The sequence below is a fragment of the Stomoxys calcitrans genome, chromosome 1 (assembly GCF_963082655.1).
Source record: "Stomoxys calcitrans chromosome 1, idStoCalc2.1, whole genome shotgun sequence".
NCBI lineage: Eukaryota > Metazoa > Arthropoda > Insecta > Diptera > Muscidae > Stomoxys > Stomoxys calcitrans.
The window spans coordinates 195,264,877-195,280,065 of NC_081552.1; the positions used below are offsets into that span (position 1 = coordinate 195,264,877).

General features: G+C 42.0%; 1 protein-coding gene across 3 annotated transcripts in view; it reads right to left on the reverse strand.

Moving 5' to 3' along the window:
• Nucleotides 1–6,443: 6,443 nt before the first annotated feature.
• The window catches only part of LOC106087504 (adenylyl cyclase X E), a 54,547-nt gene continuing 45,801 nt past the window's right edge, over nt 6,444–15,189 (reverse strand). For all 3 annotated transcript variants that reach the window (XM_013252560.2, XM_013252558.2, XM_059360315.1), the window contains 9 exons: nt 12,991–13,209; nt 12,689–12,935; nt 12,516–12,623; nt 12,170–12,438; nt 12,020–12,114; nt 8,057–8,208; nt 7,807–7,993; nt 7,479–7,733; nt 6,444–7,421 (listed from right to left, as the gene is read on the reverse strand). In XM_013252560.2, the coding sequence (XP_013108014.1) occupies nt 7,117–7,421; nt 7,479–7,733; nt 7,807–7,993; nt 8,057–8,208; nt 12,020–12,114; nt 12,170–12,438; nt 12,516–12,623; nt 12,689–12,935; nt 12,991–13,209 (1,837 nt within the window). In that variant the 3' untranslated portion in view covers nt 6,444–7,116. The remainder of the gene's footprint in view (nt 7,422–7,478; nt 7,734–7,806; nt 7,994–8,056; nt 8,209–12,019; nt 12,115–12,169; nt 12,439–12,515; nt 12,624–12,688; nt 12,936–12,990; nt 13,210–15,189) is intronic.

Sequence of the window (15,189 nt, forward strand, 5' to 3'; positions counted from 1 at the left end):
GATTCGGCCCGGCCGAACTTAGCACGCTTTTACTTGTTTAAATGTTGCAAAACTGTATCCATATTAAGTCTCCCCATACGAATAAATGGCCACAGATTTCTGTACTTACGTGATCTCCCAATAGGACTGTTAGGCTATGCAGTAATGCTATAGCAACATGAATTTTCATAAAAGATTTTAAATAATTGCGAAAAATCTTCCTCAGGTACACCTGATATATAGCCTCCAAATTTAATTTTTCACATTTTCTCTGTAAACATTAAAATAGGTTAATAAAATTTTTCATTTTGTTTTCAGGAACTTAAATGAATAATACCTTTAGATTGGTCCATTCAAAGAAAGATCGCTGCAAATCCAATGAATCATGAATGTGACTATCGCGTCTAAACTTTTGCATAGGCGTCTCCAATTCTTCGGTAAGTGTTACAACCATTTTTAAGACAAAATTATTGAAAAATATTGGTTGCACAAGTTTAGAATAATCGTGAAATGTCAAAATGTATATGCATACATTGATAGATTCGATCCTCTTTGACATACATACATATATGGGTTTACCTTTTTAAATTAATTTTCTTTATTTTTTTCTGCCTTATTTTAAAAGAAGGGTAAAATAAGTAACAAATAAAATTGTGCTAAATTCAGCCAGGCCATAACCCACAACCAAGTTAGGTTGAGGTAAGGTTGAATGGGTTGCCCAGCAAAGGTGAGTTCACTCGGAGGCCAGTTTGGCCCATTGTGGAACCCGAGAGAGAGAAAGGGAAGAGAAAGAAAATGTGAGATCACGTACTAGAGGTTGCACACGAATAAAAGAAAAATACAGGAGGAGTGGAGAACCCGAGCGGGGGGTGAAGAACCGACCGTCCCTACGCAGGCACGGATCTATCTACGCCGGATCTTGTGGTACCCTCCGTCGGAACCATCCTGTTTCCACAACAAACCTCAGGAGACATACCAGAGGTACGTTTGCAAGTTCATCTAGATCACACAAGAAGCGGCTCCCAAAAAAGAGAGCCTGCGTCTCTGCAGACCCGGACAGGAACACAGCAAGTGCTCCATTGTCTCATCCTCATCGAGGCAACTCCTACCGAAGTCATTGTGCGGTATCCCCATGCACGCCGCCATAACACAGCGTCCGGTTATGACCCCTGTCAAAGAACTCATCGACCTCTTATCGAACGCCAGCAACTCCCTCGTCCTCCTCTGGTCGATTACCGGCCTTCGCAGTCCGGCAACCATATACCGAGTCCAACCTCGTCACCGACGCAGCCCTGGCCACCCCATCTACAAATAGCACGTAGGCAAGACCGATGACTGGTCTGGCCGGCGCAGAAACCCCTGGAAACCCTTAATGCCCAGGAACCCATGTCACATCGTGGGCCCGGAGTCTATCCAGGGATTTCAAACAATCCGCCACGCATCTCGACCTCGACCCCAAGGTCTTGAACGTCGCCATACTGTCCACATAAATTCTGAGTTTCGAGGGCGGTAAGCCTCTTACCAGAATTTCTCTTGCGGTCACTGCAATGGCACAGACCTCTGCCTGAAAGACCGTACACTCGTCCGGCAGTCTGATATTGAGTTCACCAGAGTAGACCCCCAAGCCAGTCCCTGACTTCATCTTGGAGCCATCTGTGTAGATCTGCCTGAAAGACCGTACACTCGTCCGACGGTCTGATATTGAGTTCATCAGAGTAGACCCCCAATCCAGTCCCTGACTCCATCTTGGAGCTATCTGTGTAGATCGAGTTCTCATCCTCCTCAAGTACATCGAATCGCGAATGCCCTCACTCCAATCGGCACTGGTGCCAGGTAGTCGGAGATCCTCCTCAGTCTACCCTCCGCATCCAAAAAACCCAGAATCGAACTGTGGCCGCAACCATCCGCCTTGAGCCTGCCGAGCTCCGTCAGCCTAAGCGCGACCCTGGTAGTGCAGTTCCAAATATAGACCCCCATGGGCTGCATATCCAGCATCGCCTCCAGGCGGTGCGGATCTCAGTGCCCCTGTGATCCCGACGCAAACCAGTCTCTGGACCTTCTCAAACTCCCTCGCACACGTCCTCTTCCCTACGGCATTCCACCATACCAGTGCTCCATACGCCAGTATTGGTCTCACGATGGCCGTATACATCCAATAAATCATCCTGGGAGTCACCCCCTACTTCCTACCAAACATCCTCCTGCAGGAGTAAAAATCGCAAAGTGCCTTAAGGCTTCTTTCCTCGGTGTTCTTCTTCCAGAACAGTTTCGAATCGAGGACTATGCCCAGGTGCTTCGCCTCTTTCGACAGCCATAGGGTACCCCCTCCAAGGAAGGGAGTCTGAACTCCGGTATATTATATCTATGCGTAAAAAGCACCAGCTCCGTCTTCCCTGGGTTGGTCCTCAACCTATTTCTGGTAGCCCATCGCGACAACCTCCTCAGTGATCCTTCCATGATCGTCGACAGAAACCTGCCTCGCACCAGCAGCACGACGACGTCCGCATAAGCGATAATTCTCTTGCCGTCCCCATCGAGATCCATCAGGATTTCATTAATCACGAGGTTTCATAGAATCGGTGCGGACACCCCTCATTCCTGTGGTCACCCGCCTTCTGACCACACTATCTCCCAGGTTCGGATTAATAATTCTGCCATAAAGCATATTATTTGTCCATTGGTAGATTGAGGGGTACTTCCCCGTGCGGTCCAGTGCGGCGACTATCGCCTCAATTTACTGAAAGCCCCCTCAATATCCAAGAAGGCCGCCAAAGTGTAATCCTTCTGTCGGAGAGACTTCTCGAACTCCTGTACCTCCTCGTGAAGGGCCGTCTCCTCCTACCTGCCTTTGAGGTATTCGTATTGTGCCCCACTGAAGTTTTCCGGCGGCAGTTCCCCTCTCACCTTCAGGTCAATCAGTGTTTTCAGCAAAAACGATGACAGACTAATAGGCCTATAACCCCTCGTCGTACTGTGGTTTATTCTTCCCGCCTTGTGGATAAAGATCACCTTGACTTCTCTCCATCCCCTCGGTATGCAGGACCATACCAGGCTCGCCCTAAAGATCTGCTCAAGCCATGGCAGGGTGACTCCGAGGGACTCCTGCAGCAGTGCCGGGATAATTCCGTCAGGTCCGGCTTAAATTGCCGGAAAGTGTCCGCCGAGTGAACGAAAATTGGTTCCAAAATATTGACAGATGCAAACGTGCCCGCGGTGGCTTTATTAACAAAGTCGAGTTCCATTAATAAATTTGTACTTCAAGATGATAAAAATTTTTTTGAAATAGCTCAAATAGTTAGCATTTTATTAAAATACAACTAAAAGCCTGCTAAGTTCAGCCGGGCCGAATCTTTTATACCCTCCACCATGGATCGCATTTTTCAAGTTCTTTGCCCGATATCTCCTTATATCATAGAATGGCAGCATACACAACCGCACATAAATTCCTATGTCCTCAAACATAGGAAAAAAAAACAATGTGCGGCTGTGATGCTCACGCAAGCCATCCTTTGGATCCGTCTGAGTATTGAACGGTAGGTGGACTTTTGAAGCGCAGTCCACAACATCATAACACCATACAGCATTAAAGGTCTGACAACTGCAGTATAGAAGCAGTGCTTGACACGCGGTTTAAGACCCCGACCCTTGCCAATGACCAACTAAATGCCTTGCTTTTAGTAAATAGAACATTCTCTCCTCTCTAGGGAACAGCTGCCACTGTAGGTCACTTGTATCTCCTAGTGAAAAGAACAACTTCTGTCTTAGACGGATTTACGCCTAGACAACTTTCGGTAAACCATTCGTTGTCGCACGAAAAGCTCCTGAAGTATATCGGTAATAGTGCTGGGAAACTTTCCCCTAACCGCAATAGCCACGCCGTTAGCATACGCGACCACTTTTACACCTGTTTTTCCAGAGACAATTATATATTGTTAACGGCTATTTTCCAATATAGAGGAGACAGTACACTTCCTTCAGGTGTCGAAAGCATGCTAATTTTCGAAGGAGGTTGGAATTTTTGCATAAGTACTTCCTTATAGTGTAGGTCAGTTGGGATTGTTAATGGATTATATCAGTCCATGTTTTGATATACCTGTCACATAAACCGATCTCGGATCTTGACTTCTTAACTTCTTCAAGGCTTAGATCTAGCCGCTTGAAATTTTGCACAGCTACTTTTTATTGATGTAGGTCGTTGGGGATTGCAAATGGGCCCTATCGGTTTAGATTTGGATATAGCTCACATATAAACCGCACTCCCGATTTGACTGCTTGAGCCCATGCAAGGCTCAATTTTCATTCGATTGGGCTGAAATTGTTCACATAGTATTCCAATAACGGAGCCTAGTACGGTCCACATCGATCTATAACCTGATATAGCTCCCATATAAACCGATCTCTCGATTTGATTTGTGCAGTCCCTGGAAGGCTCGATTTTCATGCGATTTGGCTAAAATTTTGCACATAGTATTCTGTTATCATTCCCAACAGCGGAGCCAAGTACGGTCCACATCGGTCTATAACCTGATAAAGCTCCCATATAAACCGATCTCCCGATGTGACTTACTGAGCCCATGCAAGCTTCAATTTTCATTCGATTTGACTGAAATTTTGCACATAGTATTCTGTTATGATTCCCAACAGCGGAGCCAAGTACGGTCCACATCGATCTATAACCTGATATAGCTCCTTGACTTCTTGAGCCCATGGAAGCCACAATTTTTGTCCGATTTGACTGAAATTTTGCACATAGTGTTCTATTATGTTTTCCAATTACTGTGCCAAGTACAGTCTAAGTCGGTCAAGAACCTGATATAGCTCCCATATAAACCGATCTCCCGATTTAACTTCTTGAGCCCCTAGAAGCCTCAATTTTCATTCGATTGGGCCCTTACAAGCCGCAATTTTAATCCGATTTGGCTGAAATTTTCTATATAGTGTTCTGTTGTGACATTCAACAACGAAGCCAAGTACGGTCTTAATCGGTCAAGAACCTGATATAGCTCCCATATAAACCGATCTCCCGATTTGACTTCTTGAGCCAATGGAAGCCACAATTTTTGTCCGATTTGGCTGAAATTTTGCACATGGCATTCTGCTATGACTTCCAACAACGGAGACTAGTACGGTCTAAATCAGTCAAGAACTTGATATAAAGGGTGATTTTTTTGAGGTTAGGATTTTCATGCATTAGTATTTGACAGATCACGTGGGATTTCAGACAAGGTGTCAAAGAGAAAGATGCTCAGTATGCTTTGACATTTCATCATGAATAGACTTACTAACGAGCATCGCTTGCAAATCATTGAATTTTATTACCAAAATCAGTGTTCGGTTCGAAATGTGTTCAAATTTTGACAAATTTTGTTCAGCGATGAGCCTCATTTCTGGTTGAATGGCTACGTAAATAAGCAAAATTGCCGCATTTGGAGTGAAGAGCAACCAGAAGCCGTTCAAGAACTGCCCATGCATCCCGAAAAATGCGTGGTGTGTGGTTTGTACGCTGGTGGAATCATTGGACCGTATTTTTTCAAAGATGCTGTTGGACGCAACGTTACGGTGAATGAACACATTTCGAACCGAACACTGATTTTGGTAATAAAATTCAATGATTTGCAAGCGTTGCTCGTTAGTAAGTCTATTCATGATGAAATGTCAAAGCATACTGAGCATCTTTCTCTTTGACACCATGTCTGAAATCCCACGTGATCTGTCAAATACTAATGCATGAAAATCCTAACCTCAAAAAAATCACCCTTTAGCTCCCATATAAACCGATCTCTCGATTTAATTTGTGGAGCCCTTGGAAGCCTCAATTTTTATGCGATTTGGCTGAAATTTTGCACCTAGTGTTCTATTATGTTTTCCAATTACTGTGCCAAGTACAGTCTAAGTCGCTCAAGAACCTGATATAGCTCCCATATAAACCGATCTCCCGATTAAACTTCTTGAGCCCCTGGAAGCCACGATATTCATCCGATTTGGCTGAAATTTTGCATGTAGTATTCTGTCATGACTTCTAACAACTGTATTAAGTACGATTCAAATTGGTCAAGAACATGATGTAGCTCCCATATAAAGCGTCTCCCTATTTGACTTCTTGGGCCCTTAAAAGCCACACCAATATCATTAGGATATGTCCTTCCCAACTCGAGCTGGATTGTTTCTAAGACCGATCTTTTCTTGTGTATTTTTCTACCCATTCGGAGCTGGAATGTTTCTAAGACGGCTCTTTTCTTGTGTATTTTTCTGCCCATTCGTCTTTAATGGATTCATGAAATTTTTGTGGGCAAATTTGCACTAAGCTATGCACCACGGTTTCACCTTTTCATAAAACGAGTTTCTCACTAACTTATTATTTATGAATTTTCATTTACAACTTCTTCTTTTTGCTTCCCAAATTGTAATCCACATTTTGAAAGAGTCAATTGAAAACTACTATCACACCAAATCACAAGGTTCAATTATAAATGTCACAATTTATTTCGATAGTTATATTTATACTTATTTTTTGTTACTTCGTTCATATTACTTTTGTTTTGTAGGAGTTGCCATATCGCTTAGTTTAAATAAATTGCAATAAATTACAAAACAGTATAACAGCTAAATTTAACTACTTACTCTCAATACTTAAACAATAATCTAGAGTATACAAAATTATGAAGAATCAATACACATTTATATTGTCAATCAGTATCTACAAGCGAATGGGGGGAATTTTTTTGTAGCGTTTCGCGGGTAAAATGTTGCTTCAGTGAAATCTTTCTAAATTACCAGATCATCTTAAGGGTGGGTGTATTAACCATTAAACAGTTTCAATATGTAATTCTAGTCTTGTGGTTTGAACAATCCTTGTGAAAATATGTATCCGAAGCGAATAACATGATTTTTGTCTCTGACTACGGAAAGGTAGTTCAAAAGGGAGCGCTAGTTATATGCCCTACTTGTTTTGTCTTCACCAGAGTGGCTTTTGGTCTGTATTGCGTATTACAGTGTTGCATTATGTGTGGATGGAAAATCACATGGAATACCTCTGTTTAACTCTGTTTTCGAAAAGCAAGTTTAAAAAGGTATCGCTATTTATTTTGCCTCCTTGTTTTCTCTTCACCAGAGTTGCATTCTTGTTGGTATTGGCTATTACAGTGTGGCATTTTGTGTGGGTGGAAAATCAGATTGAAATGCTGGTATGAAATTTAAATTGTCATCAATGCCCACAAAATATGTGGGTATTTCGCCACGACCTTTGACATAGGTCATGCCCCGTTGTGTGCATTTAATATTGAAGGTGCGTAAAATTTCCGCAGTATCCTCGGTGACTTGAATACGTCCCCGCACCCCAGTGGAATCCATGCGGGAGGCCATATTCACCGCATTGCCCCAGATATCGTAATGTGGTTTAGAGGAGCCCACCACGCCAGCCATAATGGCTCCATTGCTGATGCCTGAAAACAAGAACATTACAATCCCATTTCCATTGTCCGCATCACAGAGATTCTTACCTATCCTTAGCATATTGCTGTCGCCAGCATTGTCTTCACACTGCAAATTTTCCACATTAAACGAATGCATGGTTCTCATCAGTTGCAAGGCAAATTGGGCCATAACATGAACCACATTTGATTGGTGTGGGGAACTTATTTTTCGATTCTTTTGTTGTGTCAGATTATTTAGCGTGGTTGGATTGTGACCCTCATACTGATTGGAAGCTCTGGATGTGGAGGGCTGCACCTCTATGTCTCGCCTAAAGTGTCTTGCTGTTGGAAATTTAGAGAATAAGTTTAGAATTTTAATTTCTTAGCGCTTTCTAAGTGAAGAAAATAATCGTACAGTTTCTTGCATTTTCATCATAATGACTACGTCTTCCATTTTGCAACAACGAAGAATTGCGAAAGTTGGGCTGTGCATTTACATATTCGGAGCGGGCCAAGTCCAAGCCACAAGCTGCCATGTAAGTCCAGCCAGCAACTTTGATTTTTTCCACCTTGAACATGCCCTCAGATTCAAAATGTTTGAGCTTGAAAAAGAGTTAGGAACTTTAAGCAATTTTGGGAAATTCCATTTGTTAGTCAATACTCACCACTTCATCAAAATCACATATGATCTCGTTCAGAACCCTCAGACCAACATTGTCGATGTCGTAATTTTTGATGGTAGCAAACATTACTGCCACATTATCGTATTCCTCATAGTAGAGTTCATTTTTCACCTGTTTGGAGATGTAAAAGTCGGCTAGAAGAAAGAGGGAGGGAGCATTTTTTCAATAAGACAATAAGAAGCGCGTTAAGTACGACCGGGCCGTATCTTATGTATCCTCCACCATGGTTCACTTTTGACATGTTCTTTGAATAATTTTTTCAAATATACACATCTACAGATACTGGTGGACCTTACTTCTCATGACTTTTAGGTTTGGTTGAAAAAAGGGTGCGGATATTGATCCGCCCCATGGCACTATGGACCTGCATTGATGTTGCATGTTGTTGTTGTAGCAGTGTGTTAGCCCTTGCTGATGAAGAACTCCATCGGGTCAAGCCGGTTCGTACAACCGGCCGCCATCGGCTTGTTGTGCTCTCTTAGTACTAACAAGTAAAAAAGGCATTATGTTCGGCCGGGCCCACCAAGTCGGGTACATATGTGTATATGTTAACCACCTTTCGTCATAATACGGATAAAAATGCATCATTTATCAACCCATTGCAACTATATTTAGTTATGGTCCGATTTGGACCAAACTCGGCACGGACGTCGAGTGGTCTTATTAATACAATTCACTGTTCAAGTAGTAAAAACAGAATATTGGTCAATATGACAGCTTTATCAAAATATAGACTAATCCGAACCATATAGGGCGCTGATGTCGAAAAGCCTAACACAGATCACTATGCCAAATTTCAATAAAATCGGATAATAAATGCGCCTTTTATGGACTCTAGACCTTGAAACGGGATATCGCTCTATATGGCAGTCATATTGAATGCGGATGTCGTGGGGCCAAACACACCTCACTGTGTCACATTTCAGCGAAATGGGGGTCCAAGGCCTAAAATCGGGCGATCGATGTAAATGGCAGCTATATCCAACTATAGACCGATCTGAACCATAAAGAGAACGGATGTGAGAAAGCCTAACATAGGTCGCTATGCCAAATTTTAGCAAAATCGGGTAATAAATTAACCTTTTATTGACTCAGAACCTTAAATCGAGACATCAGTCTGTATGGCAGCAATAACCAAATAAAGACCGATCTGAATCATGTAGGAGACGGATGTCGAAAAGTCTAACATAGGTCACTGTGCCAAATTTTAGCAAAATCGGGTAATAAATGCACCTTTTATGGGCCCAAAACCCTAAATCGAGAGATCAGTTTAAATGGCAACAAATAAAGACCGATCTGAACCATATATGGCACGGTTGTCAAAAGCTATGCTAAATTTCAGTAAAATAAATGCGGCTTTTATGGCCTCAAGACCTTAGATCGGGAGATCAATCTATAAGGCAGCCATATCGAAATAAAGGCCGATGTGGGCCATATTGAACACGGATGTTGAAGGGGCTAACACAGCCTACTGTGCAAAATTTCAACGAAATCGGGTAATAAATGCTCCTTTAATGCGCCCGAAGCCCTAAAGCGGGAGATCAGTTAAAAAGGCTATATCCAAATATAGACCGATCTGAACCATATAGGGCACGGATGTCGGGAAGCCTAACATAGATCCTTGTGCCGAATTTCAGCAAATTGGGTAATAAATGCTTCTTTTATGGGCCCAAGATCCTAAATCGGAAGATCAGCCTATATGACAGCTATATTCAACTCAAGCTCGATCTTGACCATACTCAGTACGAACGTCGCTAAACATTGTGCCATATTTCAGTGAAATCGGACAGTAAATGTGGCTTTGATGGGCCTAAAACCTTAAATCGGAAGATCGGTCTATATGGGCGCCATATCAAGATAAAGTCCAATGAACAATCAAAGTATCTGTGCAAAGTTTCAGCTAATTATCTTCATTTTTAAAGCCTGTAGCGTGATTTAAAACGACAGATAGACGGAAGGACGGACATGGCTAGATCGTCTTAAGTTTTACGACAATCAAGAGTATATATACTTTATGGGGTCCGAAATGAATATTTCGATGTATTGCAAAGGGAATGACGAAGTGAATATTCCCCTCGTCTTTTATTTAAAACCAGTAAGGATAGGCAAAATTCGGGCGGTGCCTACTTTATAATGCCGTACACCTACCCTTTACGAACAAAGTGGGAACTATGTCTAATTGTGAACCAATTTTGATAGACCTCGCCGTATGCTTTCAGATGGGTTATTAAACAATCCGTATCACATTTCGAGCAAATATTGGGTTGCCCAAAAAGTAATTGCGGATTTTTTAAAGAAAGTAAATGCATTTTTAATAAAATTTAGAATGAACTTTAATCAAATATACTTGTTTTACACTTTTTTTCTAAAGCAAGCTAAAAGTGACAGCTGATGACTGACAGAAGAAAGAATGCAATTACAGAGTCACAAGCTGTGAAAAAATTTGTCAACGCCGACTATATGAAAAATCCGCAATTACTTTTTGGGCAACCCAATATGTTCAAACTGTAATAAATACGGTTCACAAAAGACAACATTATTGCAAATTACCCAAAATTTGACGAACATATATATGGGAGCTATATCTAATCCTAAACCGATTTCGAGCAAACTTCTCAGATTATGTGATACTCGTTGAGAAAAGCGTTGTGTACAATTTTGGCAAGATTGGTCAAAAAATGTGGATGAAAAATGCGGGTTGTAGGGGCTCAATAATTCAAATCTGGAGATCGGTTTATATGGGAGCTATATCAGATTATACACCGATTTGGACCGTACTTAGCACAGTTGTTGGAAGTCACAACAGAACACCGCATGTAAAAGTTCAGTCAAATCGGACAAAAATTGCGTCTTCCAGGGGCTCAAGAAGTCAAATTGGGAGATCGTTTTATATGGGAGCTATATCAGGTTATAACTCGTTTCGGACCGTACTTGGCGCAGTTATTGAAAGTCATAACAGAATACTACATGCAAAATTTCAGCCAAATCTAACAACAATTGCGGCTTGTAATCTAACAACAATTGCGGCTCAAGAAGTCAAATCGGGAGATCGGGAGCTACATCTAAATTTGAACCGATATGGCCCATTTGCAATCTCCAACGCCCTCAATATTAAGTATCTGTGCAAAATTTCAAGTGGCTAGCTGTAGGGGTTTGACCGCTATCGTGATTTCGACAGACGGACGGACGGACATGGCTAATTCGACTCAGAACGTCGAGACGATCAAGAATATATATACTCTATGGTCTTAGACGAATATTTCGAGGTGTTACAAACGGAATGACTAGATTTATATACCCTCATCCTATGGTAGTGGGTATAAAAACTCAATATCATCATATTCCGCAAGCGTATTCCGTGCAGAAGCATGTTTACCTACTCTATTACATCTATAAACCAGATACTGATTAGAAAAAAGTTCCGTGTTATTGATGTCAGGGTTGAGCCAGGTCTCCGAAAGACTTCAAATAAATGTCCCTAAGGCGTCTGAAATTCTGTTGTATATTCTTTTGCAGTGGGAGGAGAAAACCATCAGAAAACATTTTCAGCGGTGGTTTTCCCCCTCCTAAGGCTGGCAACATTTGTAAGGAACTATGCCATGTAAAACTTCTGTCCAAAGAGGTGTCGCACTGTGGCACGCCGTTCGGACGCGGCTGTAAAAAGGAGGCCCTTTGTCATTGAATTTAAACTTGAATCGAAATGCACTCATTGATATGTAAGAGGTTTGCCCCTGTTCCTTAGTGGAATGTTCAAGGGCAAAGTTTGCATATTGTTTTGTAGGTAGACAACTTTAATTTCGTGTTGCAACTCAAAAGTCGTCTCTTATTATTCATTAGCTATATGCGCCACCCTATAACAGCATTTGGGTTGTTATTAGCTTAGGTTGAGTGTTAATGCGATTTTGGCTATCTTCACTTGTCGATCAAAAAGCTTCGAGAACTTACCCACATGAGATGGTAGAATATTTCGTATCAGCAATGAAATGGAGGCATTGGTGACTTTGGCATCATTCTGTTTTCTTTGCAACTGACGCTTCCAACTAAAAGGCAAGAGAGTCAACTATTACACACAACTTATAATCCCCATGAACTTACTTGTAATCCACTTTCGATATGAATTCTGTCTGGCGATCCATCAAATGAAAGATGCACAGAGTAATAATGATGACCATGACATGGGAAAATTCTGCTCTAAGATCCACATTTGTAGCGGCGCTTGCCTCATAGATGGGAGCATAGCTGACAAAAATCACAATTATGTAGATCGCTGAAATCAGGACACCCACAGTGAATTTCAATATGAAGGGTATGCGAGAGAAGAGGAAGACCATGCATATAGTAAGTTCCAAGCTTTCGGTTATGGCCTGAAATTAAAAACAAAAACAAAAAAAAAAAAAACAATGTTTTATTGCTCTCAAATGTCTCACCCATTCCAACTCACCCATGGATTGAAGCCCATATCACAAACTTGGCCATTGGAGAACTGTTGCAAGTTGGTGGAATTTTTCGAATTGCCTTCAATGAATATGGGCCAGTTATTACAATCTAACTGAAAGTATTATGGAAAAGGTTATTCCAACCTTGAGCTTAAAATAAATCTTAATTTTCCTATACCAATTGTATAAATGTGGCTGAGCAGTGTATCACTATTATCAGCAGATATATGGTGACTCTCGCTGTAATACTGCTTTGAACTCGCTTCGAGGCATCAAATATGAATAGAATAAATTTGTTCTCCGGCTCCGATTGTATTGTCTCTGCCCAAAACATGATCCAAAGTTTCTTAAACCATGTCAAAACTATTACAATGATCATGAGTATAATGTACAAGGCATTGGTGGCCCAAAAGTTTGCTGATTGTCTGCAGAGGAAGAAGTGATGATTGCTGATCATTTCTCTAAATTATCAATACTTACACTTTATTGATGGATTGTATGGCCATAATGCCCAAAAATATGATAACACCCATGATAACACTGTATTTGAGCATATCATCTGGTTCTTGCAAGAATTGCATTTCCCATCGCCAATCTTTGAAAAATAGACCCACCGATGTTATGTTTCTTCGAAAATTTTGTTCCTCCTGCTCGTCTTGGGTTAAACGTTTGGATCGGTCAAAGCAAAATTTGGAGACTCTTGAAGAAAATGGAAAGATACACAATATTAATATAGGTCTGATGATGAAAGAACAACAAGACATAGTGAGACTGTAAGCAATTCTCTCACCAATAGGGTGAGACTTCCTTTGTTGGGCTTGAGACATATTAGCTGATAGGGCGATCCCAAATGCAATTATATCTGAAACGGCAAAGGCACAACCGTAATGTGGGTTGCCACTAATGCCACAAGCTGCATATTTCAGGAAGATACAAGCGGATCATGAGGAGAGTGATGGTAGATGGACGATCGTTGGTATATTCCGATGTCTTTACACTACACAATTGCGAGGAACTCCTCGAATAGTAAGAATGCAGGCTGCCTTGGGAACCGATTCAAACAAATATCTTTTGGGGAACAACCTTTACTGAGATGTAGCTGCCCTAGAATACCTCAACAAGTGTAAAGATATTGTGTCTCACGGAGTCAACAAGGTGTATATGAAGAGTAGAGCTGGAGTCCCAATAGCTGTACAACTAGCATAAGGTAAGGTCAGGTTGAAAAGAGGGTGTGGATATTAATCCGCCTCATGCCACTACGGACGTACACCTAAGCCTGTAATAGGCTTATTGTGCGTTCTTAATACTAATAAGTAACCTCGAAAAAGAAAATCTAAGTTAGCAATTCCGTGATACTTACAAAATACTTAATTGTTTCCATACCACGCCCCTAAGTTCCATACCACGTCCCTAATGTCTGGTATTGTGTCCCCACCTAAGTACACAGAAAAAAAAAACTGAGAAAAAAACCAACTACCAAATTTGTACAATCCCATGTACTACAATCCCATTGTAGAACAATCCCATGACAGCCGGTTGTACGCACCGTATTGACCGATGGAATCCTTCATTGGCAAAGGCTGCCGCCTCAGTATACGTGTTCTCCCCTAGGTAACGACCAGCGTGGCAAAGCTTTGGCAGAGCAGATTGAAGTCTGCACGTTTTGCAGGGTGAATAAGGATGTCTCCACTAGGATACCGAGGAGGTGTAACAGCTCGCCAGATATTTTCATTGCATCCCCCGACCTCCTGAGTGACGTATCCTGGCAAGCCGTCATCTCTTTGGGGTCAGACCACCTCCCCGTAATTCTCACCGTCGACCGACCACCCGACTTCATAACCTCTGAGCCCCGGACGTTTATTAATCAGAAGAAGGCCGATTGGGCTGGCTTCAGAGAATACACCAGTCGCCGCTTCAGTGAACTAACACCCCCCTCGGATGTGTTAGTTGCCGAGAGAAAATTCTGAGACACCAATAACGCAGCAGCCGCTTGCTTTATACCAGCCGGTCGAATACTCCAAGTTCGGCCCAATTTCCCGGCGCAGGCAGTGGTACTCGGAGACGAGCGTGATGGGATTCGTTGTACGGACCCCACTAACCCCAGAATCACAACGAACATAAGCGGAATTTGTGGCTGGAACACTTGAATCAATGATAATTAGACAAGCTGTGGTCTACTGTTAAGTCACTCTCGAATCCCGGTCGACGGGATGACAGGACCTTAGTCACTTTTGGCGACGTAGCCGTGACTGATCTGAAGAGATGCGCCAGGTGGTTCAACCATCAATTTATTGTGCATCCCGAGAGTGACAGGGCAAGGAGGAGCCAAATCGGATGAGAATTGCGCCCTCTAGTGGCTCAAGAAGTCAAAATTCAAGATCGGTTTATATGGCAGCTATATCAGGTTATGGGCCGTTTTGAACCATACTTAATACGCTTGTTGAAAGACGTAACAAAATACTTCATGCAAAATTTCGGCTAAATTGGATGAGAATTGCGCCCTCAAGTGGCTAAAGATGTCAAGATCCAAGATCGGTTTATATGGAAGCTATTGGGTTGCCCAAAAAGTAATTGCGGATTTTTCATATAGTCGGCGTTGACAAATTTTTTCACAGCTTGTGACTCTGTAATTGCATTCTTTCTTCTGTCAGTTATCAGCTGTTACTTTTAGCTTGCTTT